The sequence below is a fragment of the Urocitellus parryii genome, chromosome 9, assembly GCF_045843805.1.
Source record: "Urocitellus parryii isolate mUroPar1 chromosome 9, mUroPar1.hap1, whole genome shotgun sequence".
Classification (NCBI taxonomy): Eukaryota; Metazoa; Chordata; class Mammalia; order Rodentia; family Sciuridae; genus Urocitellus; species Urocitellus parryii.
In genome coordinates, this window is record NC_135539.1 from 678447 (window position 1) to 705132 (window position 26686).

Below are 26686 nucleotides of genomic sequence, written 5' to 3' on the forward strand. Positions count from 1 at the left end.
CCTCATGGGCGCAGTCACTTTCCAGACGGGGAGCCGAGCCCAGAGGCAGCCTGCCCGAGGCGCAGGGCTCTTTACGGAACCGAGCTGTGGGCGGGGAGGGCGGCGCGGGTCGCGGCCTGGGACTGGGGGCTCCGCGAGGTCTGCAGGAGGCCAGCGGGGGCCGGGGGTCAGGGGCACAGGGTGGGGACTCGCGCCGGGGCAGAATCGGACGCGGGAGAACCAGGACCCGCGAGCGGGGGTCTCGGAGGTCCGCGCGAGGGCATCTGGGGTGCAACGGGGGGGGGGGGGGTTCCAGGCGTGCCAGAGGGACTGGCCGTGACCTGGGGGGTCGCCAGAGCGGTGAGCTATCGGAGGGCTCCGGGAAGGGCCTGTGGCTTCCGCCTAGTCCCCAGGTGCGGACAGGGGTGCGGGGAGCGTGTAGGTGAGGCGATGGGTGCCAGGGCCCACCCGCGCCGCAGCTGTGCGACAGGGACCCTGGCGGGGCGGCTCCAGGCGGCGCGCGGAGGCGGGAGGAGCCGGAAGCCGGCGAGCCCCTAGCCCCGCCCCAGCCCCGCCCACACCAGGACCCGCCCACATCAGGGCCCGCCCACAACAGGCCCCGCCCACGGCAGGCCCAGCCCACGGCAGGCCCCGCCCACTGCAGGCCCCGCCCCGCCCCGCCCACACCAGGACCCGCCCACATCAGGGTCCGCCCACAACAGCCCCCGCCCACATCAGGCCCCGCCCGCGGCAGGCCCCGCCCCGCCCCGCCCTCCTCCCGCGCGCCCTCCTCGCGGCCGACCGCGCGCCACCTCAGACCTCCCGGCTCCTCGGCGGTGCAGGCGGTGAGTGCGGCGCGCGGGGGAGCCGGGCGCGGGCGGGAGCCGGGCGCGGGGGCAGCGGGCGGGAGCGGGGCCCCGCGGCGGCCGCACCTGCCAGGAGCCCCGGGGCGCGGCGCCGTCGGTGGCCGGCTGCCCGAGGGTCGCGGGGCGCGTGTGGGATCGAGCCGGTGGGGGACGCGGGGGTCGGCCGCGCGGGGTCCGGCTCCCCCGCCACGGCCCGGGGTGCCCCGAGTTGGGTGGGGGCCCTGGGCCCGGAGCGCGCCGGCCGGCCCCGCGCCCCTCTCCCGAGAGGAAGCCCCGGGCCCCCCGGGAAAAGGCGCGACCGGCCGTCGGCGCGACCCGAGCTGCGTTCTCCGGGGCCTCGGAGGGGACAGCCGCGAGCCGGCCAGTTCCCACGCCCGGACTGCGGGGCGGGCCTCCGAGGGCGGCGCTCCCGGGACCCCTCCTGGCCGGGCCGCGGGCACTCGGTGAGCGCCGGGGCCATCCCCACGCGCCCAGCGCCGCCCACCGCCCAGGGGTAGAGGCTGGTGGGCCGGAGGGGCACGGAGGTACCAGTGTCCTCCCTCGGGTTTCCGGGTCAGCGTGGATCTGTGCAGTTTGCGTTCTCCTCGCAGCTCCTCGGGGTCAGGGAGGAGGCCATGGGGTCAGCCGGTGGACCTGTGCTGGTCCTCTGCTTCCTCATTTTTCCGGATAATGGAGCTGATGTCATTGACTGTGGGATCAAGCTGTCGTCGTTGGGAAATCCACTTTCTGGAAGCTGCCCACAGGGGGGTACATCCTTCCCCTTGGTGGGGAGTTGGAGCTCCTTCAAGGCTTCCTGGAACCCAGGTGGGGTCCTTTACAGTAAGATGACGATTTGCATGAAGGCCAGCCCGGCACCTCCCCTGCCCTCCACCCTCGACCCAGCCTTCTCAGAGTGGTGTTTTAAAAACAGGACCCACCCCGTGCCTGCACAAGGTGGTATGTGGAACCACGCCAGTGTGGGTTTTATCAGGTTGGATCAGGATCCAGAGGGCATCTGATTGCCTTACCTGTCAGGCAGTGCCACCCCTTGGCCTGTCACCTAAATGTGGACCCAAGTCTCTAAGAAACATTTATTGTAGCTCACCTGGGGAGAGGCCCATCTTTCTCTTTCCTGCTACTTGAAGGCATTAATAATGGATGCTTTCATTCACATTTGAAAAAGTGTCCTTGTTGTAATGTTTTCGTGGATTAAGTGACTCAGTGATTGATCTAAGATGTAGGATCAATTTCTTAAGTCTCTAAGACACTAGATTGAAGTAATTCCCTGTTGTTGGCAAACACATTTCCCTTTGTTCTTCCTCTTGTGGCTTTCCTGAGCTGGTCGTGGGGAAGTAAAAAGTGCTTGGTGCACAGTGCTCCTGGGTGGTTCCTGGTCCTGAAGGCTCAGGCCAGGGATGGAAGGTAGGAGTGCACTGAAGATCCAGGGCTCGAGGAGAGGAGGGGGAGGAGGGAGGTTTCTTCCTGGTAGGTCTGAACCTATGGGCACTTGGTTCAAACAAGCAGAAGAGTCTCAGCAAAGCTGCAGAGGAGCTGCTGACCAGCCCAGGGTCAAGGACAGTAAAAGGGGAACCCTCACAGAGGAGGGAGCTGGGAGCCATTTCCAGGCTAAATTAATTTTCAAGATGGACAGCGCTTGCTCTGCTTCCGATAATCCAATCCTTGCTGCCCGAGGAAGGAGTAATGCTTCTTTGAAATTGGGCTGCTGCTTCTCGGGGACTTCAGATTCTCCCTGAAGAAGAGTTTTCCCCCAAGCCCCAGTGGGGGTGCAGAGAAAGGGACCCCTAAGAGGAGTCCTGAGAGTCCTGGCACTGTGATCTGCCCTGTGTTTGGTTTTGCTATGACTGCCACGAAGGTACCCAGGTGGTCTCAGGTAGACATATGTCCTTAGCCCTGCTTCTTGAGCCCGTGTGGGTTTTTGATGTTTCCGGAGTCCGTTGGCCACCCGTGGGTCTTTACTTGCTGCAGAATGGTTATTTGAGGTCAAGTGGCACTTTGCTGGGTCGTCATAATTTCATTTTATTATTTGAGCTGGCATTGAGTGACACTGGGCAGGGGCCACAGCATCTTTGGAGCTAATGAAGATGACCCTTGGCTGCAGGTCCCTTCAGTAGAAGAATTCTGTCTAATTGCTTTGGGCTTCGGCCTCCCCATCCTAAGGGGACAGAAGACAAGTTAGAGAAAGCATCACAGGTTCATGGATCAAAACTTATGTGACAGGAGGCTTCTGAAGTCCAGAACCAAAGGCCCAGGGATGACTGTCCGGTTTTGTGCTTATATTTGAGGAAAGATGGATAGGAACATGACTGGACAGGGGGTCCTAGCATCTCTTGGCAGACAGGGGAGGCCGTGTTCCTCTCTGGCCAGCTCTTTGCAGGTTGGGAAGGTGAGAGTGGTGTCCTAGGTCGTAGGGTGGCTGGCTTTGGGGGAGGGGTCTGGTTTCCCTGACCCACCTTGGGGACCTGCCTGGTGTGGGGGGAGCTGAGAAAGGAGGACTGGACACTGGGCCTGGAGGGGAGAGACTGCTGCAGGCCCCTCCCCTGTCCTTCAGGCCAAAGTCCACAGCCTGTCTGTGTGCCACACCTTCTGTGGCCCAGCAGGTTTAAGGGGAGGGGTGCTAGAGATAGTGTCTGGGTGATGTGACAGTTCTCTGCTCACTGTCCCTGGGGGAGTTCATTCATTAGGATCCAGAGCCTGAGGCTTCAGGGAAAATCATGATGAGAATTCAAGCTATTTAGCTCCAGGAGCCTTAGAATTGAGAGTGTTCTTGGGTAGACAGCTTCATGTTGACCCTCTTAGGTCTTAACGTTGAACCCAGCAAGATCAAGATCATTCCTAGTTTTTTTTTTTTTTTTTTTTTTTTTTTTTTTTGGTGGTAGTGCAGATTAAACCCAGGTGTGCTCTACCACTGAGCTGCACCCCCAGCCCTTTTTATTTTGAGACAGGGTCTTCCAAGTTGCCCAGGCTGGCCTTAAACTGGCAATCTTCCTGTTTCAGCTTCCTGAGACCCTGGAATTACAGGCATGTGCCACCATTCCAGGCCCCGGGCTTCATGTACCAATATTTAAAAAAAAGAAAAAACACATTTAAAACTCAGGAGGCTGAGGCAGGAGGTGGGCAAGTTCACGGCCTGGGCAACTTTGGGAGACCTTGTCTCAAAAGAAAATGAGAAAGGCCGGGGAAGTAGCTCAGTGGTAGAAGATGACTCTGGCATGCTCAAGCCCTGGTGGGAACAATTCAGAAATATTTCCCAAAGTGTGGAAGGTACAGAAGAAACTCAAGCCTACTCTCACCACGTGCATGAGACGGCACTGCTCCCTCATTGGGTGGCTTCTGCCTTTTGTCTCTGTGCTTCTTTTCCACTTAACTGTCACCAGGGTATGTAGGGTCGGTACTGCTGCAGGCTGACTCATGTTTCATCCGAAGCCATTATTTACGTGCAAAGGGGGGATGTGGTTTCACCAGGAATCCAGAGGGAAGCGGCCCACTCTGACTGTAGGAGCAGCTCCGTGGCCCTGGTTTCCATTCCACAAATCAGGGTAATTTGTAGTTCGGCCACGCTTGAGCCTGGCTTTAAGCTTGTGGTAACTTTATCTTTGACGGGGGACGTATGGCCCTGCAGAAAGGCAGGGAATTCAGAATTCTCTGAAGGATTTCACTGTGAGGTCCATGTTTTTACCATCGATACTGAATTTGAATCTGTTTAGGGTCAGATAAGCAGTTTCTTTCTCCCTTCCCCAGAGAAGACGGGAAGCCCATTTCCCCTTTGTGTGGGTCCTTCCTCCTCCTCCTCCTCCTTCAGGGTCAGTGTCTTTCACTCCCTGGACGTCCCTGGAACCAGACGCAGGTTGAATTCCATGGCAGAAATCTGTGGTTTTCAAATCACCAGCCAGTGGCCCTGGGCTGGAGAATTTGAACCCTATTTGATTTTGCCGTGCACAACGTGGAGATGCCCAGGGTTCATCCTAGCCGGGATCCAGCTGCTCACATTGTTGTAGGAACTTGCTTCTCCCTGAAGGATTCTGAAAGACCAGGCCTTGGTGGCCTCCCGGCTGTCTTCCTCCTTGTTTACAAACGAGGCTGTTTTCTGAGTGCTGACCGCTTGCCTGGGGGTGTCTTCCTTTTGCCCAGGGCCTCCCTCTCCTGGGGTCATGCCTGCCATCTGCATATTCATGGACTCTGCCCCGGGGTTTCTTTTCTGGGGCTGGGGGGGCAGCAGGGCCCAGTGGAATTGAATCATTCTTTTTCTTTCTGGAAGAATTGATCTCAGAGGATTAAGTTGGTGGTTAAAAAGCTGCTTTATTTCCCCGAAGGCCTTGGCCTTTCTGTGTGTTGATCTGATACCTAAATCTAGAAGGCAGCAGGGGCTGTATTTATAGAAGCATTTACCACCCACATGTGGCCACAGCGACTTTGTGGGAGTTTTGACTGAGAGTTTGTGGGGAAACGGAAGTGGGTGATGTCCCCGGCTTTGGAGGGTCCTTGGAAACCCTGTCCTTTTGCTAAAATTCTGGGTTTTCTTTTTCTTTCTTTCTTTCTTTTTTAACTTCCTCTATTACAAAAGTTAGAATCCTTCCCTTCCTCCCCCACTTAATCTTTGGCATTTAACCAAAGTATACTTTTAAAATACTGAGGGCAGGGGACAGAGCTCAGTTGGTAGACACACACACAGAGCTCAGCATGCACCACACACACACACACACACACACACACACACACTCTTTAAGTTCTTTATTTTTAATTGAGCTTGAATGCTTTGGGATGAGAGCAGTCTCTTGCAGTTCGCCTTATTGTTTCCGGTATTTAGAAGGGTGACCCTGGAGGTAGTCACAGTTTGGCTTGTTTATTTGGCACTGGAGATTCAACCCAGGGGTGCTGTATCTTTAAGCCACACCCCCAGCCTTTTAACTTTTTATTTTGAGACAGGGCCTCACTCAATTGCTGAGGCTGTCCTCCAGCTCGCAGTCCTCCTGCCTTAGCCTCCTGTGTGCTGTGATCACAGGTGTACACTGCCACGCCCGGCAACAAACTTTTTTTAAAAAAAATATTTATTTATTTATTTTTTTAGTTATTGGTGGACACAACATCTTTGTTTTTTTGTTTTTTTGTTTTTTTTTTAAAGAGAGAGTGAGAGAGGAGAGAGAGAGATAGAGAGAATTTTTAATATTTATTTTTTAGTTCTCGGCGGACACAACATCTTTGTTTGTATGTGGTGCTGAGGATCGAACCCGGGCCACACGCATGCCAGGCGAGCGCGCTACCGCTTGAGCCACATTCCCAGCCCCCGGCAACAAAGTTTTAACGCTGGATAGTTTTCACTTGTGTACAGTGAATACAGAGAGGACCTCCTGCCCCACGCACTTCCCAGTGTTCACTTCTGTTTTTCTGTGCCAGAGTCCTGTCCGGGAACCGTAGGGCCTTCAGTTATTCTGTCTCCCAGTTTCTGTGGCCGTGACTGTTTCTGTTCTTCTCTGTTTTTCATGACCATGACAGTTTGGGGAGGATTGATGAGGGATGTCCCTCAAATTTGGGTTGTATGATTTGTTTTATTTTGGGTCCGGGGGATTGAACCCAGGGGTGCTTTACCACTGAGCCATGTCCCCAGCCCTTTTTATTTTGGGACAGAATCTCGATAAGTTGCATAGGCCCTTGCTAAATTGCTGAGGCTGGCCTCCAACTTGCAATCCTCCTGACTTGGCCTCCTGAGCCAGGTGCACCACTGTGCCCAGCTGTCTTCTGTTTCTTCTCCTGATGACACTGGGATGAGTGCTGGGCATAAAGACCACAGAGGTGAGGTCCCCTTCTTTTCCCACCCATGAGAGGGGACAGGATAGTGATGTGCACAAGGCATCACCAGGGACTTTGCCTTCGTTACTAGGGTAAGGTGGCCTTGGCCAGTTTCTCCATAGGACTGACTCCTCCTGTCCCTTTTCATAGGTGATTTTCTTGTAAGAGCCATTAGTCCAGCCTGGACCAGAGATTGGTGAGAGATCGCGGTCCCTCTTGGAGGGCTAGCCACACAGATGATTCAGAGTTGGTCTTGAGGAAGAGTTGTTTTCCCCTCAATTAAAAAATAGACACTTTTTTTTGTACTGGGGATTGAACCCAGGGGCACGCAACCACTGAGCCCCAGCCCCAGCCCAGCCCCCCACCCACTTTTTAAAAAATTTTATTTAGAGACAAGTTCCTTTGAGTTGCTGAGGCTGGCTTTGAACTCCTGACCCTCCTGCCTGCAGAGCTGCTGGGAGACCGGCCGCTGCGCCCTGCGGACACTGTCCTTTCCTGTGCTGGGCCTTGAACCCAGGGCCTTGTGCCTGCTCACACGCGTCCCCTGAGCTCAACCCCTATAGCCCTGAGCACGTGGGGTGTGGACGTCGCGGGGCACCTGGAGCCCGCTCTGTCCCGTGTGCACGACTTCCCCAGGCCCGGGGTCCAGCCGCGCGCGCACACCCAGTGCGGCCCTTCCCAGGGGTCGTGGGGGGGGACCTGGTCACAAGGGAAGGGAAGCCGTCAGAGCCTCGTGGGCGGGGCCTCCTGAGGCCAGTGGGCGGGGCCTGCCCCTCCCGGTCCCCCTGCCCCCCTCCAGGTCCTCCTCCCCCCCCCCCGTCCCCATCTCCTCGTCCTCCTCCCGGTCCTCCTGCCCCCCCCACCAATCCTCCTGCCCCCCCAATCCTCCTGCCCCCCTCCCAATCCTCCTGCCCCCCTCCTGGTCCTCCTGCCCTCTCCCAGTCCCCCTGCCCCCTCCAGGTCCTCCTGCCCCCCCCTTCCCCCCGCCCCCCATCTCCTTGTCCTCCTCCCCGTCCTCCTGCCCCCTCCCGGTCCTCCTGCCCCCTCCCAGTCCTCCTGCCCCCTCCCCCCTCCCGGTCCCCCTGCCCCCTCCCGGTCCCCCTGCCCCCTCCAGGTCCTCCTGCCTCCCCCCTTCCCCCCGCCCCCCATCTCCTTGTCCTCCTCCCCATCCTCCTGCCCCCTCCCGGTCCTCCTGCCCCCCCTTCCCCCTGCCTCCCATCTCCTTGTCCCCCTCCTGGTCTCGCAGGTCCTTAAGTCTTGCTGAGGGCAAAGCTCTTTTCCATCGTTTTCCAAGCTGCCCCAGCGGACTGCCCGTGGTCACGTGGAATTTGGCCCAGCTGTGGAAGTCAGCAGATGTTCCTGCTGGGCGCAGACTCCCTGGCCTGCTGACCTCCCACACAGGAGGCAGGACGTGGTCCAGGGTCGATGCCTCCAGCATCAGGCAGAGCCCAGGGAACAGTCTGTAGGCTTAGGATGAGCACCGTGAGGGTCCCAGCAGCCCTCGGAGATCTAGAAACTTGTGCCACCTCGGGCAGGGGCAGTGGCCGCTTAGGGGGAGTGATTTTGGGGAGCTAGTGGGCCTGAAGAGCAGGTGACAGCCTGTGACAAAGCCCTTCTGCCTGTGGTGTTGACCTTTGGTCCACTTCCCGTGATGCCGTCTCCTGGATGGAGAGGTTCCTGGGGAGGGGTCCCGGGACGCTGAGCGGTTCTGCAGACCCCAGGCAGACAGAGCCTCTCCCTGGGTTCCAGGGAGCCCGCAGGCAGGGGGCGGTCAGAGAGGCCCGGATCTCGATCTCTTCTGAGCCCGACGCTGTGGCTCACACTGTCCATGGAACCTCTATCCCTTGGTTCTGTTGGGGTCCAAGTCCTCTGAGGCTTTGTAGAGCAGGTTGGGGTGGGGCGGCCCCTGGCCCCTGGCTGGATGCTGAGGAGCCAGGGATGGGACAGACCACAAAATGCAGACCCAGCTGCTCTTCCTCCTCCTCCCTCCCTGCGTCTCTCTCCATCTCTCTGTCTGTCTGTCTGTCTCCAGAGAGAAATGTGGGCTGGTCTCAGAAGGTCAGAGGCTTTGGGTAGTGTTTGCGGGGTCCGTGGTCTGGCAGGTGGTGGGACTGGGCGCCCAGTGCTGAGCACTTCTGGAGGGCACCGGCACCCAGCCGTGGCCCAGCCTCGATGTGTGTTTACGCTGCCGAGCTGCTGGCGGCTTTGCTGTGGGTGGTTTCTCTGGGTGTTCTGGGTTTGGAGGCTTATTTTTAGGCTCTGAGCTCCCCTTCTTGGCAGGAGCTGAGTGCTTTTTTGGGGGGTGGTTTCAAGTTGCTCTTAAGCTGCTGGTTCTTGGATTAGACTCGAATCCTTCTCGGGGTCTCCCAAGGCTTCTGGCCCGAGAGGACTGGTGTGCCACCTCTGAGCTTCCGCCCTGGGGGCTCCCTGCCTCCTCTGCCCTGGGCCTCCAGCGCTGTTACTACTGACCCAGTTTCCCCTTGGTGGTCCTTCCCTGCCTCCCTGTTGGCTCACTGCTCCCCACATGGGCTCCCACATCCCTGGTGGCCCGGGAGGTGAAAATGGCCAGTGACACAAAGCATGAGGAAAAGAGCTTTGTGTTGATAAATGGGGTGCTGCAGTGCAGATTTGGGGTGCTGCCTGTAGTGGGAATGGTAGAACGCGCTCCTTCTAGCAGATAGAGCGTTCCCCCGTATCCCCAGGGGGTGGGTTCCAGGACCCCTCAGGTACCCAAGGCCATTGGCACTCAAGTCCCTTATATAAAATGGCGTGGCCCTGTGTGGGGGCTCACGCCTGGAATCCCAGCTACTCTGGAGGCTGGGGCAGGAGGGTGGCAAGTTCAAGGCTAGCCTGGGCAGCTTAGTGAGACCCTGTCTCAGAATAGAAAGTAAAAAGAACTAGGGGCTCTGGAGGCTGAGGCAGGAGGATCGCAGGTTCAAAGCCAGCCTCAGCAACTTAGCAAGGTCCTAAGTAACTCAGTGAGACCCTGTCTCTAAATAAAATATAAAGAAGGACTGGGGATGTGGCTGAGTGTTAGGGCACCCTGGAAAAAATAACTAAGTAAAATGACAAAGTATTTATATATAACCTACACACACCTCCCGTCTGCCCTAAATCAGCTCTAGATCGCTAATAATGAAGGTGATTATAATAGGTAATCAATGCAAAATCGAGGTAAATAGCTTTATGCTGCATTGTTTTGGGAATAATTGACCAAAAAAGCCTGAACACATTGAGTACCGATTTTTTTTTTCTTCCCAAATATTTTCAATTCTCGGTTGGTTGGCTCTGCGGATGTGGAACCCAGTTAGGACCCGGAAGGCCAGCTGTAATTAGAAGCTCTAATCACTCTGCAAACAGGGAGGTACCCAGGCCAGGTGCTGGGTAGGGACATAAGACCCAGTCATGGGACCTAGGGCTGTGGTGACATCACTTTCACCAGGGCCAGGAAGGATGCACCAGGTAGGGAGGGAGGGAGGGCCGGGGAGGGCCGAGACGGGTTTGCTGCCTGGGAGTGGGTGTCCTTGGTCCCCACCCTGCAGCCCGTCGCCATCTCCTGTGTCTCCGGGGTGTTGCACACCTGTCCTATAGAGCCTTGCAGGGCACACAGGGTGGGTGTCCCCAACGCTGTTCTGGAGTTTCCAGGCGGTGCAGGAGGAACGCCTCTGCCTGGAGCAGCTCTTCCTGCTTGGCTCTTCCTTGTTCGCGGGGTCAGCTGACCGGCCGGCCCTGCTGAAGGACAGTGGCCTCCAGTCTTCTGTTATCAGCAGCCTTGCCCAGCGCTCAGCACTGTGTCAGGCACTGTGTCACTGCCCCCGGCTGGGGTCACCTTCTGTGCAGATTGCTGGAGGGGGAGCTCTGGGGCCAGAGGACTGGTGGCACCTCCCACTAGCCCTGGGGGAGGCCTGTGTGCTCCATCTGCACCCCCAGCTGCACGAGCTGTTGAGCACTTTGGGGTTTTTCCACAGGAACGGATGAAAAATGGGATCACGAGTTGGGCACAGTGGCACCTGTCTCAATCCCAGCAGCTCGGGAGGCTGAGGCAGGAGGATTGCGAGTTCAAAGCCAGCCTCAGCCACTTAGCAACTCAGTGAGACCCTGTCTGTAAATAAAATAGTTTTTAAAAAGGCTGGGGGACTGGGGCTCAGAGGTAGAGCGCCTCGCCTAGCAATGTGTGAGGCACTGGGTTCGATCCTCAGCACCACATGGAAATAAAATAAAGGTATCGTGTCCACTTATAATCAAAAAAATAGATATTTAAAAAAAAAGGCTGGGGATGTGGCTCAGTGGTTGAGCATCCCTGGGTTCAATCCTCAGTACCTATATATATATATATATATATATATGACAAGGTTGGTTGTGGTTTTTTTAAATTTGATTTCATAATAGTTTTGAATTTATAGGAAAGTTATAGATTAAAATTAGTACAGAAAGTTCTGCGTAACCTGAGTCTTTCTTTTTTGTCTTTGGTACTGGGGTTGAACCCAGGGACACTCTACAAGGGAGCTAAGGTCCTGCTAAGTTGCTGAGGCTGACCTTGAACTCAGTCCTCGGCCTCAGCCTCTGGAGTAGCTGGGATCCAGCTGCCACCCGGCCCTGCCACCAGATGGCAGGGAGTTAGACAACCTGAAAGTCCACCTGGGCAGCTGTGGGGGGTGGGCACAGCGAGCTGTGTGGTTGGGTCTATTGGGGTCTCGCCTGGGTCTCCCCTGCTCCTTGTGAGCAGCTCAGCCGCGCTTTCCAGCCACCACGTCCCCGTGTCTGGACACACCCCTCTCTGTAGCCCTGGGGGGTGACTATGTCGTTGGCCCATTTCCCAGATCAAGAAAGCCCAGGCCCAGAGGAGTGTGGTGCGTGACCCGTCTGCACAGCCTGGAGGTGGCAGAGGGCGCGGCCCAGGGCTCCGCTGTCCAGCAGGGGCCGCCGCAGGCGTCCCCTCAGCTTTCCCTTGGCCCCTTCCCCCCCCCCCCGCCCTCACCTTCTCCCATCCCTGAACAGCCCTGGGGGTGCGGCAGCCAGGCCTCAGTCCACCCCTGCACACGGCCCCCTCAGAGATGGACGGCCTCCCCGCCTTACAAATGGGGGGGACACGCGGCAGGCGGGTCTGGAAACCCTCCTGTTGGGGAGTCTTGGGCCCCAGGGAGCTGTCCCGCCACTCCACGGCCTCCGCTGTTCCCGCCGGATTCTGCCCGGGCTCCGCGGGCAGCCTCCGGCCTTTACCCCCTCCCTCTGGCCATGCCGGTCAGGTGGGGTGGGCAGGAAAGGGCCGAGGGTCCTTGAACTGCCTCCCTCTCCACCAGGGAGCCCCACAGAGAGGCCAGCGAGACCCCGAGCAGCAGGCTGCGAGCTGTCCTCCTGGGACATCCGCAGTGGGTGGCCCCTGTGGTCCACCTGTCACCTGAGCGTGAGCCAGGGCTGGCTGCTGGTCTCCCTGGCCTTTGGCTCCGCAGGTCTGCTCTGCGCCTCTTGCTGGGTGACCTGCCCTTGCTCCAGGGGTGTTGGCCGTGGCCCCTGCTGGGGCAGCGAGTGGCCGCACTCTTCTCCTTTTCATGGACCCGAAGCTGGGAATGGACGTTGGCAAAGCCAGAGACAAGAGCCCGTCTTGACGCTTGGAGACCGGGGCTGGCTTCCTTCCTGATTTCATCTCGTCCCCCACGTCCCCCACGTCCCCCACGCCTGGACAGCCCATCGGGCCTGCTGTGCAGCCTCACAGCCCCAGAGTCCGGCCGAGAGGGCCCTTCCCGACGAAGCCTGTCTGTCTTTTTTCAGCAAAGGACGCTCACCCTCTCAGCCACATCCCCAGCCCTGCCAGGTTAGGGCCTTGCTGAATTACGAAGGCTGTCCTTGAACTCGCAGTCCTCCTGCCTCAGCCTCCGCACCAACTGAGATCCCAGGTGTGAGATGACAGGTGTGAGATGACGGGTGTGAGGTCACAGGCGTGAGGTCACAGGTGTGAGGTCTCAGGCGTGAGATGACAGGTGTGAGGTCACAGGTGTGAGATGACAGATGTGAGGTCACAGGCCTGAGGTCACAGGTGGGAGCCACTGCACTCAGCTCAGTAGCCATCTCCTCTGGAGCCAGTCGCCCACACTGTGGCTTTGGCCTGGGGACCCCCCACGTTGCCCTTGGCTGGGCCGAGGCCCTCTCTCGAGGCTTCTCATCGCTGAAACGTCTTCCCTTGAAAACGTGTTTCTCAGGTTCTGGGTCAGGCTCTGGAATCAGCCTGGGGAGATGGGAGGGGACTTGGCCTGAGCCAGGAGGGAGGCGGACACTGGGTCACCAGGATAGAACGTGCAGGGCGTCTGGGGACGCCGTGGTGCAGGTGCAGCGTGCAGGGGAGACGAGTGAGAGATGAAGTGGGCACCGAGGACCCCCCAAACCGGGACACCACCACCCCGAAGGGAAGGCGCAGGCACGTGGCCGTAGGCCTTGGGGGCCCGGTGGGTGGACCTCGGGCTGGTGGCCAGGGTGCAGGCCCATCGAGGCCGCTTGGGCTGGGGGCTAGGGACGTCGGCACAGCTCCGGCTCCTTTATTTTATTGAGGTAAAATTCAGCATAACACGAAATGAGCCACTTTGAACCAACCGATCGGGGCACGGGTGACACTGTGTGGCCCCCACCTCGGTCTGGATCCAGAGGTTTCGCGCACCCCATCCCCCTGCCTTGCCTGCAGCTGATGGCTTCCTCTGTGGGTTGGGGTCCTGGGCTCTCTGCACAGCCAGGAAGCCGTGCTGGTGCCTTCTTGCACCTTGGGACGCTGAGGTTCTTCCCAGAGGTGGCTTGGAGCCCGAGTGACCAGCGGGGACCTGGCAGGCCGCCCATCTCCGGGCTTCCCCAAACCCAGGTCTGTTCCCTTCAATCGGGGTTTCAGGCAGAACAGTGACCGAGGTGACATCCAGGTTTGGCTCCTCAGACTTGGAAGGAACCACTGCGGTGGGCACCTGAAGTAGCTCTCCGCCGGCTGTTCCAGAGGACCCTGGGCTGTTTAGACCTGCGTGTTGTCCCCCCGTCCCCCAATACTGTCTCCCAATACCGGAGATTGAATTCAGGGCCTGGGCTCACCACTCTATCCCCTGCCCCAGGCTGGATTTTTTGGGGGGTACCAGGGATTAAACCCAGGGCCCCTAACCTCTGAGCCACACCCCTGCCCCGTTTTACACTTTATTTAGAGACAGGGTCTTGCTGAGTTGCGGAGGGCCTCACTAAATGGCTGAAGCTGGCTCTGAACTTTTGATCCTCCTGCCTCAGCCTCTGAAGCACCAGGATCGCAGGTGTGCGCCGCTGCACCCGCCGAGGCTGCCTTGTGTCTCACCTGTCTGGAGGGGTCCTTTCACGGAGTTTGTTTCTGTGTCCCGAGTTTCTAGGGTTCTGAGGATTGCTGGGCCCAGTGGTGTGACTTCTCCCCAGGAATGTGAGGGCCTCTGCCTCGTGTTTCAGCGAGTAGTATAAAAAGCTGAGCTGGGCACGGTGGTGCACGCCTGTGATTCCAGCCGCTCTGGAGGCTGAAGTAGGAGGATCTTCAGTTCAAAGCCAACCTCAAAAGGGAGGAGCTCGCCACTCAGTGGGACCCTGTCTGTAAATAAAGTACACAGTAGGGCTGGGCTGGGCTCAGTGGCCCTGAGACGGGCCCATAGTGGTGCCCACACCTGGGATCCCGGCCATCCAGGAGCCTGAGGCGCGTTTGAGGCCAGCCTTGGCCACCTAGTGAGGCCCTATATCAAAATAAAAGGGAGAGGGACGTGGCTCAGTGGTAGAGTCCCCAGAACCATAAATAAGTAAATGAATAAACTAACAAAGGGCTGGACTGGGGCCGGGTGCAGGTCAGTGGGCCAGGGCTTGCCTCGCCTGCACCAGGCCCTGGGTTCCAGCCCCAGCACCCTTGGCTGGGCTGCCTGGTGGGGGGCGGGGGGGGAACACAGAGCATGTCCCAGCCCCGGGATGTGGCTTCAGGTGTACAGCTTTGGTCTCTCTCCAACCTGAGCAGGAAGAACTTGGTGAATGTCCACGCCTGGTCGATCCAGGCTCCTGTCTAGGAGGAGGCGCCCAGTGACCGTCTGGGAGGTCTTTTTAGTCCCCTCTGTCCAGGGCGCATGAAAGCCTGCGGTGAGCGGGGAGGCTTGGACCTGAAAGGTGGACTCCGCTCACTTCTGTTTCCCTCTGGAGTCTGGCCTGGGGGCTTAGGTGCTGGGCTGCCCACTGTGGCGCTCTAGTGACTGGGTATGGGTACCAGCTCCAGCCTTCTCACGTTCCGCGTGACAGTGGACCAGAAGCTTAGCCCCTCTGAGCCCCGGTTCTGTCACTTGTCAGTGGAGGTGATTATAGGAAGTCCTGTCTCGGTGATGTACCGTGGGGGTGACGACACGGCCCCTTGGGGTAAAGTGGGAGCCCTTTAAGTTTCATTTTAGTGTGTTTGAGGATCCGGGGGGTAGAGAAAGGTGGGTGGCAGAGAAGGTTTGCCCAGGCCAGGACCTCGGAGTCAGACAGGTGCCTGGTGAGGTGGCAGCACGGTGCTACCCAGCTGGCCTCACTCTTCCCAGGTGGTGCCCCGGACATGGCCTGCGGGATGGGCTACTGGTGGTGACACCAAGGCGTGACCCAGCGACAGAGTGGACGTGCACAGAGCCAGCCCCAGCTGTGGTGGCCCCAGGACAGCAGAGGGGATTGTCCCTGCTGCTCCCTGTAGACTCCTGAGGTTGTCATGGAAAGACTGGAGGTGCCCGGAGAAGAAGGTCCAGATGTAGGGGACACCAGGGTGGCGTCCATGAAAGGTCAGGGAGAATCCAGGAGAAGTCGCCCCTGCGGGGATCCCAGGGAGTGCAGAGGTGCCTCTGGACAGTGGGCGCCATGGACAGGGTCTTGACGGTGACGGTGACCCTCCCGAACTCGGCTCTCCCCAGCAAAATCTTATTTCTGGGTATTTCATTTCTCTTGTTGGGCAGAAATCAAGTTATGTTTAAATTAATTAATTAAATTTAAATGGAATTTGATTTTCTCCTTGGGGCGGGGCAGCTGGCCCACAGGCTGAGGACGCTGCTGGGACCAGGATCCGGGAGCCACTAGCCCCCAGATGTCCCCCAGGGCCTGGGATGAGCCCGTCACCACCCGCGACAGGGCCCTTCCTTGAGCGGATGCCCCAGGCCTGGAATGTGGAAGGTCTGCCTAGAAGGTCCTCGCATTCCAAGCTGCGCATCTGCAGATGAGAAAGTGCGGCCTGGCCGGAGGGCGGTCAGAGTCCAGCTCTGCAGGTCACCAGGGCCTCCTCTCCACAGCGGAGGTCCCCAGCCTCTGGGTCTCAGGCATCTTGGAAATGTGGCCCTGGGCTGAGAAAGTCCCACCAGCGCAGGCCCCGGCTAGGCAGCTGCCCAGGTCACGTGCCCGGGGCCACGGCTTGGGGTCCCTCTGGTCCCGTTTCCCATATCGAAAAAATAGATCTGGAATGTCCCTCTCCAAATTTGGAAATGGCTAATAAAAGAGTTGCCCAGAAACGGAGAAGACAGATGTCTCTTACCCTTTTTATGTTCTCTCCCCTGTGGGGAGGCTGGGCACGGAGTCTGTTCTTTAGGTGGACAGTGGAGGGCCACCTCAGGGTCCTGATGACAAAGGCCAACAACTGGGATGGGGAGGAGACCCTTGTTCCTTTATTCCCCACGAGGCTCCCGTAACTGTGGCCACCTGGACTCACCAGGACTGCCTTGCTTGATCCGTGGGTTGACCGCCCTGCCCCTGGGCCACCAAAGGGAGTCCAGGGCCGCATGTGCGTGTGGCAGGCCTTCTCCAGTCTGTCCTGAAAAGGGGCAGCCATTACCCCGCTATGCAGGGCCCTGGGCCTGGGCCGGGCTGGACCTGGGCCTCAGGGCTTTGGGTGGTGACTGCGGGAGCCTGGGGAGGGCCTGGGGACGATGGCCTAGGGCTTGAGCAGATCCTTCTGGGGCTGGGAGAGGTGAGTAGGTGGCCTCCCGTCCCCTGTGGGAAGCCAAATTAAGACAGCGAGGTGGTGGCCAGGGACGGGACAGGACAGCCTTTCCTAGCTTCGGGGCCTGGGCGGAGGAAGGCTGTGGAGTCCATTTAGAAAACTTCTGCACCAGGGGCCTGTGGGTGGGTGTCTTTACAACTCTGCTGTGGCCCTGGTTTTCCCAGGTTTGTAAATGCATCTGATGCCAAAGCTGAGCTGGGAAGGGCTGGGGCAGGACGTGGCCCGGCCAGCGGGGTGGGGGAGCTCAGGGCAGGAGGCCGAGCGCCGTCCCCCTTCACCCTGCCTTCACGCCTGGGGCAGCCCACACCCACACCTGGGTGTCACACTGTGGTGGCCGGGTCCCCTCCTCCTGGCGGCCGTCGCAGCTGGGAGCCTGTGGAGTCACTGGGCAGTTTGACCCGCCGTCTGCACATCCTGGACGCGGGGACCCTGTCCCCTCCCGCCGCCGCAGCCCACGGTGATATTTCAGGCACACGCTGGCCTTATCTGCCCTTGTCATTTTGTACATGACTCAGTCCTCGTCAGTAGCGTGGGCTGGTGTGGGCCTGCCTTCCTGTGACAGGAAGGGACGCGCATCCTGCACGGCTCTGTGCGCCGCGGGAGGTGGCCGCCGACCTGCTCCTGGGCTGGGAACTTGAGCGAGGCCGTCGCTGGGCGCGGGTGCTGGGCCACCGGGAGCTGCGCCCGCCGGGACCTGGCTCTGGGGCTGGGCGGCTGGGCTCCCGGTTGTGGGTGGGCGAGCCGCCACACACCTCCCCTGCGCACAGCCCCCCCACGAGACCCCCTGTGGTCTTGTGGAAGTCCCCCTCTGCCCTCTGCTCGTCTTCCTCTGCGGCCCGATGCCCATCGCCCCCTCTACACCCGGGCTGGGGGCCTCCCTGCTTCTCTCAGACCTGGCTATCCGCCTCCCAGGCTGAGTCCCTCTGTGACCTCCATGGCTCCCGTGGCTCTGAGCACTCTTGTGTCAGAAACGACGGTGACGCGGCGTGTTTAACAGCCGCTTTGTAAAGAGGTGAGGTTGACAGTGTGTCTCACAGACCTCAGCAGATCGACACCAGGGTCCAACATAAAGCATCAGAGGGCTGGACCGCCCAGCCACATCCCAGCCCCTTGCTCTTTCCTTTGGGGACTGTGTCTCACTGAGCCGCCCAGGCCGACCTTGAACTCGCGATCCTCCCGCCTTAGCTTCCCAAGTCACTGGGTCCTCTACACCGACTTGTTCCTGCCGAGTTGAGAGCCCAGGTGTGATCTGCGTTGACACCACGTCAAGTTGGAGCTTTGACCTGTACTCAAGAATTCACCAGACTTGTTTAATTTTTATTTTTCAACATTTATTTAGTGAAGATGAATACACAGTGTCTTATTTATTTATGGGTGGTGCTGAGGATCGAACCCCGTGCCTCACCCGCGAGGCGAGCGCTCACCCCTGAGCGCCAGCCCAGCCCCGAGTTCCCCAGACCCCCTGCTGAGAACCAGCTCCCACTCCCAGACTTAGGTGAGGAGCTTTCCCAGGGTTGAGCTACGACGTTGGGCTTTTGGTTGTGGGTTCCGCTGGGTTGACCCTGTACCACGGAGCTACACCCGCAGCCCCAGTTTTTAATCTTATTTATTTATTTATTTTTTTATTTTCAAGAGAGAGAGAGAATTTTTTTTAATATATATATATTTTTAATTCTCAGCAGATTCACAACATCTTTGTTGGTATGTGGTGCTGAGGATGGAACCCGGGCCACACGCATGCCAGGCGAGCGCACTAACGCTTGAGCCACATCCCCAGCCCAGTTTTTAAACTTAAATCGCGCAAACTCAGATGCACTGGCTGCGTCTCGGGCACACGTCCACACCTTGTGGCTGCCACTGCACCAGCCAGTGCAGCTGGAGATGATGCAGTCCTGGAGCAGGAGGCTCCTCCAGGATTCTCCCCTCCCCCTGGGCTTGCCCTGTGCCCAGGCGCCCGCCCTCTGCTCCGTCTCTCCTGAGACATGTTTGAATGGCTCTTCTAACACAGTGGCCTGGGCCCCGCCCAGCTGGGAAAACAGCCACACAAAGGCCAGCACTGTCCCCTCCAGCTGCCCCCCTGGCTGCCGGGCAGCAGCGTCAGGCAGAACACACCCGGGCGCAGGGATGTCATTCTAGGCGGCAGCCGCTCTGCCAGGGGTGGGAGACCGGTTTTTTTTGCCCTCACAGCTGCCCGGGGCTTGCTTTCCTGAGTGGACCTGGCGTGGGCCTGTTGGCGTTTTCAAAAACTCTGACATGCAGAACAGGCCCGCCTCGCTGGCACAGCCCGCATCTGCACCAGCAAACCCGTGACGCCCCAGGACTCCCCTCCACCTCCCGTAGACTCTCCCTCCCCCGGTGTCAGCGCGCCCTCGGGTCCCCCCAGGGGTCTCTTTCTCCCGGGCACCGTGCACTTGGGACGTGGGGCTTCTGCTGGGCACTCTGACCTGGAGAGTGTGCGGCTGGTGTTTGGAAGACTTGAAAGGATTAGTGGGAACCACGGGGTTCAGAGAAGAAATGGGGCTGGGGCTGGGCTCAGAGGCCGAGCCCTCGCCTCGACGTGCAGGGCCTGGGTCCTTCCTCAGCACCACATAAAATAAACAGAGTAAAGTCATGGTGTCCACTACAAAAGGTAAGTGAGAGGAAACGGCCAGGCGCCGTGGAGCTGGCCCGGGAGGCCGAGGCAGGAGGGTCACGAGTTCAAAGCCAGCCTCAGCAAAAAGGGAGGCGCTGAGCCACTCAGTGAGACCCTGTCTCTAAGTAAAATGAACGTGGGCGGGGGACGGGCTCAGTGGTGCGCGGCCCTGGGTTCAGTCCCTGGTGCCAGGTGTGGACGGCGACCTCATGGGGGTGGTCTGGTCATGTTGCCGAGGCTCTCACGCTGACTTTGCTCTTGCCTCTGGAGGCCCTCGTGGAGAGCGTGGGTCTGGCAGGGACAGTGCCCCCTGCCCTTGGACAAGGCTGGACACGTCACTTCTTCACAGCAAGGGGCCGGCCCTTGAACTTCTCACCTGGTGTCTCCTGTTTGTGTTTTAGATAAGATGTCGGTTCCAGGACCTTACCAGGCAGCCCCCGGGCCCTCCTCGGCGCCAACCGCACCCCCGTCCTACGAAGAGACGGTGGCCGTTAATGGCTACTACCCAACGCCTCCTGCGCCCGTGCCTGGGCCGACCACGGGGCTGGTGGCCGGCCCGGATGGGAAGGGCATGAGTCCGCCTTCCTATTACACCCAGCCCGTGCCCGTCCCCAACGCCAACGCAAGTACGTTGCCCCCTTGCTGTCCCTAGCTCTCCGCCCGGCCTGTGGCCTGGGATCAGGAGAGTCAGAGTGCAGTGCTGGGCAGCTGACTCCATCCCCGACCCCGAGAGGTCACGTGGGGTTTCAGACCCACGCTGCGAGGCCCCTGGGTTTGAACTGGGATGGGTCCCAGGGGTGCGCAGCCAGCGAGCCGCACCCGGCCCTGTTTTTCTTTTTATGTTTATGTTTTAGTTGAAGGTGGGCACAAGACCTTTATTTTGTTTCTGTGGTGCGCTGAGGATCGACCCGGTGCCCCCGTGCCAGGCGGGCGCTCTGCCTCTGAGCCCCAGCCCAGCCCTCCCTCTCTACGCGGTAGTCAGGGCCTCGGCCTCCCCAGGCCTGAGAGTTCTCGATGGCGCCCAGGCACCACGCCTGCCTCCGACCTGCCCCCCACCTGCCACCCCAGGGGGATTTGGGAACGGGAGTTTGTGGTTAAGGACCCACTCTTCCTGCTGGGGCTTGAGAGCCCCCGTCCCCTAGGCCAGGGCGTCCCCTAGGCCAGGGCGTCCCCTAGGCCAGGGCGTGGGCAGTGAGGTGGCCCAGGAGAGGCGGGTGGGCAGCACCCTCCCGGCCCCTCTGTGCAGGTGGTGCTGCTGCCCTGCAGGGCTTCCTGCGCGGGGTCTGATCCAGGGAGAGGGAGGGGAGGGTCAGCCTGCCCAGGTCACTGAACGTCCTCAGCTGCTTCTTTGTAGGGCAGGCCTTGGCGAGTCTCCACCTCAGTGGAATGTTAGAAAGGAAATCAGGGCTCCTGAGCCCAGGGAGAGCCTCTGTCTGTGGATAGGCGCTGGGCTGGGGAAGAGGACCAGTGACCACTGTAGGCGTTCAGTACACCCTGACGAGCGGGCACGGTGGCACACACCTGTCGTCCCAGCAGCTTGGGAGGCTCAGGCGGGAGGATCGAAAATTCAAGGCCAGCCTCAGCAACTTAGCCAGCTCCCGTATCAGGATTGAAGAAAAGGACTGGGGTGTCACTTGGTGGTAGAGCACACCTGGGTCCAATCCCTGTGCCACCAAAAACAAGTAAACGAACAGACTTTGTGCTGATGATAAATAACTTATTCCCGAACCAGAAAAGGAGTGAGTCTTCTTCACAGGCTTCGGTGCTCTCCTCTGGGAGGAGGACCTCGCTCGAGGTCCAGTGCCCTCTGGGCAGTCCTTAAGTCCCCCAGAGCAGCCTCACCCGTGGCCTCCTAGGGACATAAAAAGGAGAAGAAGAAGTCACTTGACCAGACACTCGGGCTCTGGTAACTCGAGTGCGGAGCAGTTCCCTCCCAGAGCGTCTTGTGATGGCCACATGCCTGTGCGTGGGGTCCCTCACGTCACCTCATACGCTCTCCTCGTGACCCGGGCTGCAGCCATCCCCCGGAGCTGGGTGCATGGTCCCTGCTCTCACGACTGCCCCGTCATGCACCCTGGACTCCCATCCAGGGTCTGTGAGGCCGGGCCTGGGGGCACACGCCTGTCAGTGGGTGCTCCCGGGCGGGCGCTGCTCAGGCGGGCCTGGGGCAGGGCCGGCATCCCGCCGTTCTCAGTGGACAGGGCAGTGGGAGGACCTGCTGTCTGTCTCCTGTGTGAGGTCTTGAGAGCCCTGGAGTAGGGTCCCACGAAGGTGCCCCATTTCCTCTACCAGCTTCTTACTTTTGTGTGTGTGGTACGTGGGCCTGGAGCGGCGCTCTCCCACCGAGCCCCTTCCCACTGAGCCCCCTCCCAGCCTTTTTGTTTTTTATTTTGAGGCAGGTCCACTAGGTTGCTTAGGGCCCGGGTGAGTTGCTCAGGGTGGCCTTGAGCCCCTGCCTCTCGGCCTCTGGGATTGCAGGCCTGGCCACTGCCCGCTGTCTCTTCCTTGACCGTGAAATCTCCAGACACACAATCCTCGACCTTTAGGAGGCAGCTCTGTGGCCTCAGGTACAGAGTTGTGCGGCCATCCCGACCACCCGTGTCCAGACTGGTCGTCTCCCCAAACCGAAATGCCCCCTGGACACTAACATCTAAGTCCTGCCCCACGGGCCCTGGCCACGGCCGTGCCATGTTTCTGTATTCGACTGCCCTGGGACCTCCTATAAGTAGAACACGACATTCTGTCGTGGCTGGCTCGTGCCACCCTGCCCCATGTCCTGGAGGTCATCCACGTTGTGGCCAGCGAATGTGGGAGTCTCCTTTTCTGAAGCTGATGTCCACCACGTGGACTGACCACGTTTAGCTGATCCGATTGCCAGTGGACAGACCCCCCAGCCTCGGGGTGGGCCAGGTGTGAGGGCGTGGCTCTGGGCGTGGCCAGCTGCGTCTCTCCGCGGAGCCCAGCCAAGGTGTCTCCCTCCTCCCCCCAGTTGCCGTGCAGACCGTCTACGTGCAGCAGCCCGTGACCTTCTTCGACCGTCCGGTCCAGATGTGCTGCCCGTCGTGCAGCAAGATGATCGTGACCCAGCTGTCCTACAACGCTGGCGCCCTCACCTGGCTCTCCTGCGGGAGCCTGTGCCTGCTGGGGTGAGTCCTGCCGCGGGGCTGAGGCTGGGGCCGGGGTGGACCCAGGGCCTGGCCCCGTAGGCCATCGCTCCTCCCCTGGGCTGCACCCATCCCATGGGAAACGGGGCGCATCCCTGACCTGTCCCCACTGGACCCCCGCCCCCCCCCCCGCTGCGTTGCACCCCAGATGCCCTGGGGTGCAGACCCCGCCGGCTGGGAGCCCCGCACCTGAGCGTCCACCCCTGCTGCAGCAGGGACCCACAGGCTCCTGAGCGTCCGCCCCTCCTGCAGAGGGACCCACTAGGACCCACGGGCTCCTGAGCGTCCGCCCCTCCTGCAGAGGGACCCACCAGGGACCCACGGGCTCCTGAGCGTCCGCCCCTCCTGCAGAGGGACCCACTGGGGTCCCCAGGCTCCTGAGCGTCCGCCCCTCCTGCAGAGGGACCCACCAGGGACCCACGGGCTCCTGAGCGTCCGCCCCTCCTGCAGAGGGACCCACTGGGGTCCCCAGGCTCCTGAGCGTCCGCCCCTCCTGCAGAGGGACCCACTAGGACCCACGGGCTCCTGAGCGTCCGCCCCTCCTGCAGAGGGACCCACCAGGGACCCACGGGCTCCTGAGCGTCCGCCCCTCCTGCAGAGGGACCCACTGGGGTCCCCAGGCTCCTGAGCGTCCGCCCCTCCTGCAGAGGGACCCACCAGGGACCCACGGGCTCCTGAGCGTCCGCCCCTCCTGCAGAGGGACCCACTAGGACCCACGGGCTCCTGAGCGTCCGCCCCTCCTGCAGAGGGACCCACCAGGGACCCACAGGCTCCTGAGCGTCCGCCCCTCCTGCAGTGGGACCCACTGGGGTCCCCAGGCTCCTGAGCGTCCGCCCCTCCTGCAGAGGGACCCACTGGGGTCCCCAGGCTCCTGAGCGTCCGCCCCTCCTGCAGAGGGACCCACCGGGACCCACGGGCTCCTGAGCGTCCGCCCCTCCTGCAGAGGGACCCACTGGGGTCCCCAGGCTCCTGAGCGTCCGCCCCTCCTGCAGAGGGACCCACCAGGGACCCACGGGCTCCTGAGCGTCCGCCCCTCCTGCAGAGGGACCCACTAGGACCCACGGGCTCCTGAGCGTCTGCCCCTCCTGCAGAGGGACCCACTAGGACCCACGGGCTCCTGAGCGTCCGCCCCTCCTGCAGAGGGACCCACTGGGGTCCCCAGGCTCCTGAGCGTCCGCCCCTCCTGCAGAGGGACCCACTAGGACCCACGGGCTCCTGAGCGTCCGCCCCTCCTGCAGAGGGACCCACTGGGGTCCCCAGGCTCCTGAGCGTCCGCCCCTCCTGCAGAGGGACCCAGCAGCGCTCACATGTGCGCAGGGCGAGGCCCTTAGGATCTCTGATTCTTCTAGAACTTCAGACCCACCTGACAGCGGGTTTGCTGACTCTGAGAAGCGCTAAGGGTCCCAGCACTAACCCTAGGGTCTGCTCTTGGAGGGGGATTGGAGGGAACACCTGAACCCCACCCAGCAGGTTCCGGGCCTCTTCCCGGCCTCGGGGCTCTTGGGAAACCACCGCCGAGTTTCCCTTGAAGGAGAGGGGTCAGGAGTGGCTCTCAGGAGCCCTCTGCTCTTGGGCAACTGCCACGTCCTCGTCATGTGCTTGTGACATCAGGGCAGTAAGGAACAGTGTTTCTCTTCCTATTTCAGAGAGGGGCTCGCAGCCCCAGAGAGCTTACTCCCTTCCCTGAGGTCAGGCCCTGCTGGGAGACCAACCTGTCCCTGGCCATCTGATCCCCCGCCCGCCCACCGGCTCTCCCATGGCCTGTGGGTTTCCCGCCCTAGACAGAAAATGCTACAAAGTCCATTACCCCGGGATGTTTATATAAAATGAAACTTTGCCGGCACTGGGCACTGCCCGGTGGTGCAGGCCTGGGATCCCAGGGACTGGAGGCTGAGGCAGGAGGTCGAGGCCAGCCTCAGCAACTTAGTGAGGTTCCAACAGTTTAGAGAGACCCTGTCTCCAAAAACTAAAAGGGCTAGGGGTGTAGCTCAGTGTGGTAAGGCTCCCTTGAGCCCAGGACCAGTCCCCACACAAACAAAGCCAAAACCCCTAAAATAAACAAACAAAAGACCTCTGAAATATCATCTTTAAAAACAGGAAGACACAGAGTAGAAATGAAGATTGCAAGTCAGCCTCTGTGATCTCGCTTTCGAGATCAACACCGACTTTCTGTTCCTCCCTCTGTCTTCTTAAATGTGGCAGAGTAGGGCCAGACCCCCTCACACCAGCTGTGTGACAGTGGGCAGGTGACTGTGCCTCTCTGTGCTGGCTTTCCCCATCTGTGAGCTTGCCTTGGGATGTGTGGTAGCGTAACCTCCAAGTGGTGTGGCTGCCTGGATTTGAACTTTGTACTGAGGCAGGGAGGAAAGAGGAAGTGTCTTTCACAAGACAGTTTCCTCCTCGGAATGTTTCTAGAACCCGGCTCTGCCTTCCTGCCAGGGGCTGAGTTTTATCGACATTTTTGGTGACTTGGCAGCTGCCTTTCTATCCTCTGCCTCTAAATGTGACCACCGCGTTGACCACCGCAGCAGAATCACAGTGTGTGTCTTTCGTGATTGGCCGTGACCGGGTTGGTTCCAAGGCTGCAGGAGTCCTGCTGTGTGTGTGGACGTGGTCACCTGGGGTCACCTGGCTGCGAGGTGGTGTTGGGATCTCGGTTTGGTCGCTGTGTGAAGAGATGGATGCGACCTGGGCCTGGAGACGGGCTGAGTGAAGGCAGCCAGCCTCACTTGTTCGGAGACTCCCTTCGGCAGTTTTCTTGCTTCAGAGCCGAGTCGAGTCTCCGGGTGTCACCGTGCAGGCCTGTAGTCCCAGTGACTTGGGAGGCTGAGGCAGGAGGATCACATGTTTGAGGCTAGCCTCAGTAACTTAGCAAGACGCTGCCTCAAAATAAAATAGAGAGGGCTGGATGTGGCTCAGTGGCAGAGCACCCGGGGCTCGAGCCCTGGTACCATGAACAGAAGAGTCCCCAACACCCGCTGTGTGCTTTTTACAAAAACAGAAACAGACCCCGACCTCCCATCTGAGATCCTGAAAGACGCTGAATGCTCCCAGGTTTGGAAATTGGCCCCGGGGAGGTGTGGTGAGGCTTGGTGTCGGAGTCTCCTGACCCCCACAGACCCTTAAACTGCTCTCTCACGATCCCGGAGGCCAAAAGCCCAGAGTCAAGATGGCAGCAGGGCACGCTGGCTCCAGCCACTCTTGGGGAAGAGCTGTCCTCGCCGCCCCCCGTTTCCGGTGGCCCAGGTGCTTCTGGCTGTGGCTGCTGCACTCCAGGCTTGGCCTCCGCTGTTGGAGCCGGGCCTTTGTGTCTCTTGGCCTTTCTTCTCTGCTGAATTGCTGAGGCTGGCCTTGAACTGGCGATCCTCCTGCCTCAGCCTCCCGAGTCTGGGCTTGCAGGAGTGCCACCGCGCCGCTTAGCCTTTCCTCTTCCGAGGACACCCGTCACCGGGTTTGAGGGCCCATTCGGATGACCCCATTTCAAATGCCCTTTCCTAGTGCCCCCAGGTTCCCAGGTGTCAGGACACCGGGCCCCACCCCACCTGCCGCGGCTGCTGACGTGTGGCTCCTTTTGTCTCCCCAGGTGCGTGGCCGGCTGCTGCTTCATCCCCTTCTGCGTGGACGCCCTGCAGGACGTGGACCACTACTGTCCCAACTGCAAAGCCCTCCTGGGCACCTACAAGCGCTTGTAGGACTCGGGCACCCTGGAGAGCGGGCGCCGCGCTGCAGGAGGCCACCCCGGGAGAGGCCGCCCGGCCTCCTCTCCGCGAGTCCACCTTTGATTCTTCTTTTGGGGGGAAAACATCACAAAGTCCAGATCTCCAGACCCATAAACTGCTGCTTGGAGTCCGCCCAGGACAGGCAAAGACGGTGACCTGGAGCTGGCCGTCCCAGGGAGCCCGCGACCCCAGGTCGGCCCGGAGGGCTGTGGCCGCCCGCCGTCCCTGGGCGACCTGCCACCGGCTGGCTCCTCCTCCTGCCTCAGTGGCCTTTCTGGTGGTGGCTCCGACTCCGAAGCCCCGCCTGCCTTACCTGAGAGACTGTCCTGCCCGCTGCGTGCCCAGTGCCCAGGGCCTCCCCTCCCCAGGACAGGATCTTGCCTTACGACTTCATGGGCTTGGCTTTTAGGTTCCGTGATCGCAGACTCCTTGCCATCAACTCACTTAATCCCTGGGTTTTTTTTTGTTGTTGTTGTTAAGTGCAAGGAAAGGCCATTGGCGCCCACCAGGCACACCGCGAGGCCCCAGATGCAAAATAAAAGAAAAACGAGGCTTTCCTGCCCTGCCGT

General features: G+C 60.0%; 1 protein-coding gene across 1 annotated transcript; it reads left to right on the forward strand.

The window, feature by feature from the left end:
- Positions 1–741: 741 nt before the first annotated feature.
- Litaf (lipopolysaccharide induced TNF factor) lies at positions 742–26674 on the forward strand. Its single transcript, XM_026380837.2, has 4 exons — positions 742–824; positions 19636–19860; positions 22224–22380; positions 25982–26674. Exons 2-4 carry the CDS (start codon positions 19641–19643, stop codon positions 26088–26090), a joined length of 486 nt encoding a protein of 161 aa, XP_026236622.1. The 5' UTR covers positions 742–824; positions 19636–19640; the 3' UTR covers positions 26091–26674.
- Positions 26675–26686: the final 12 nt, after the last annotated feature.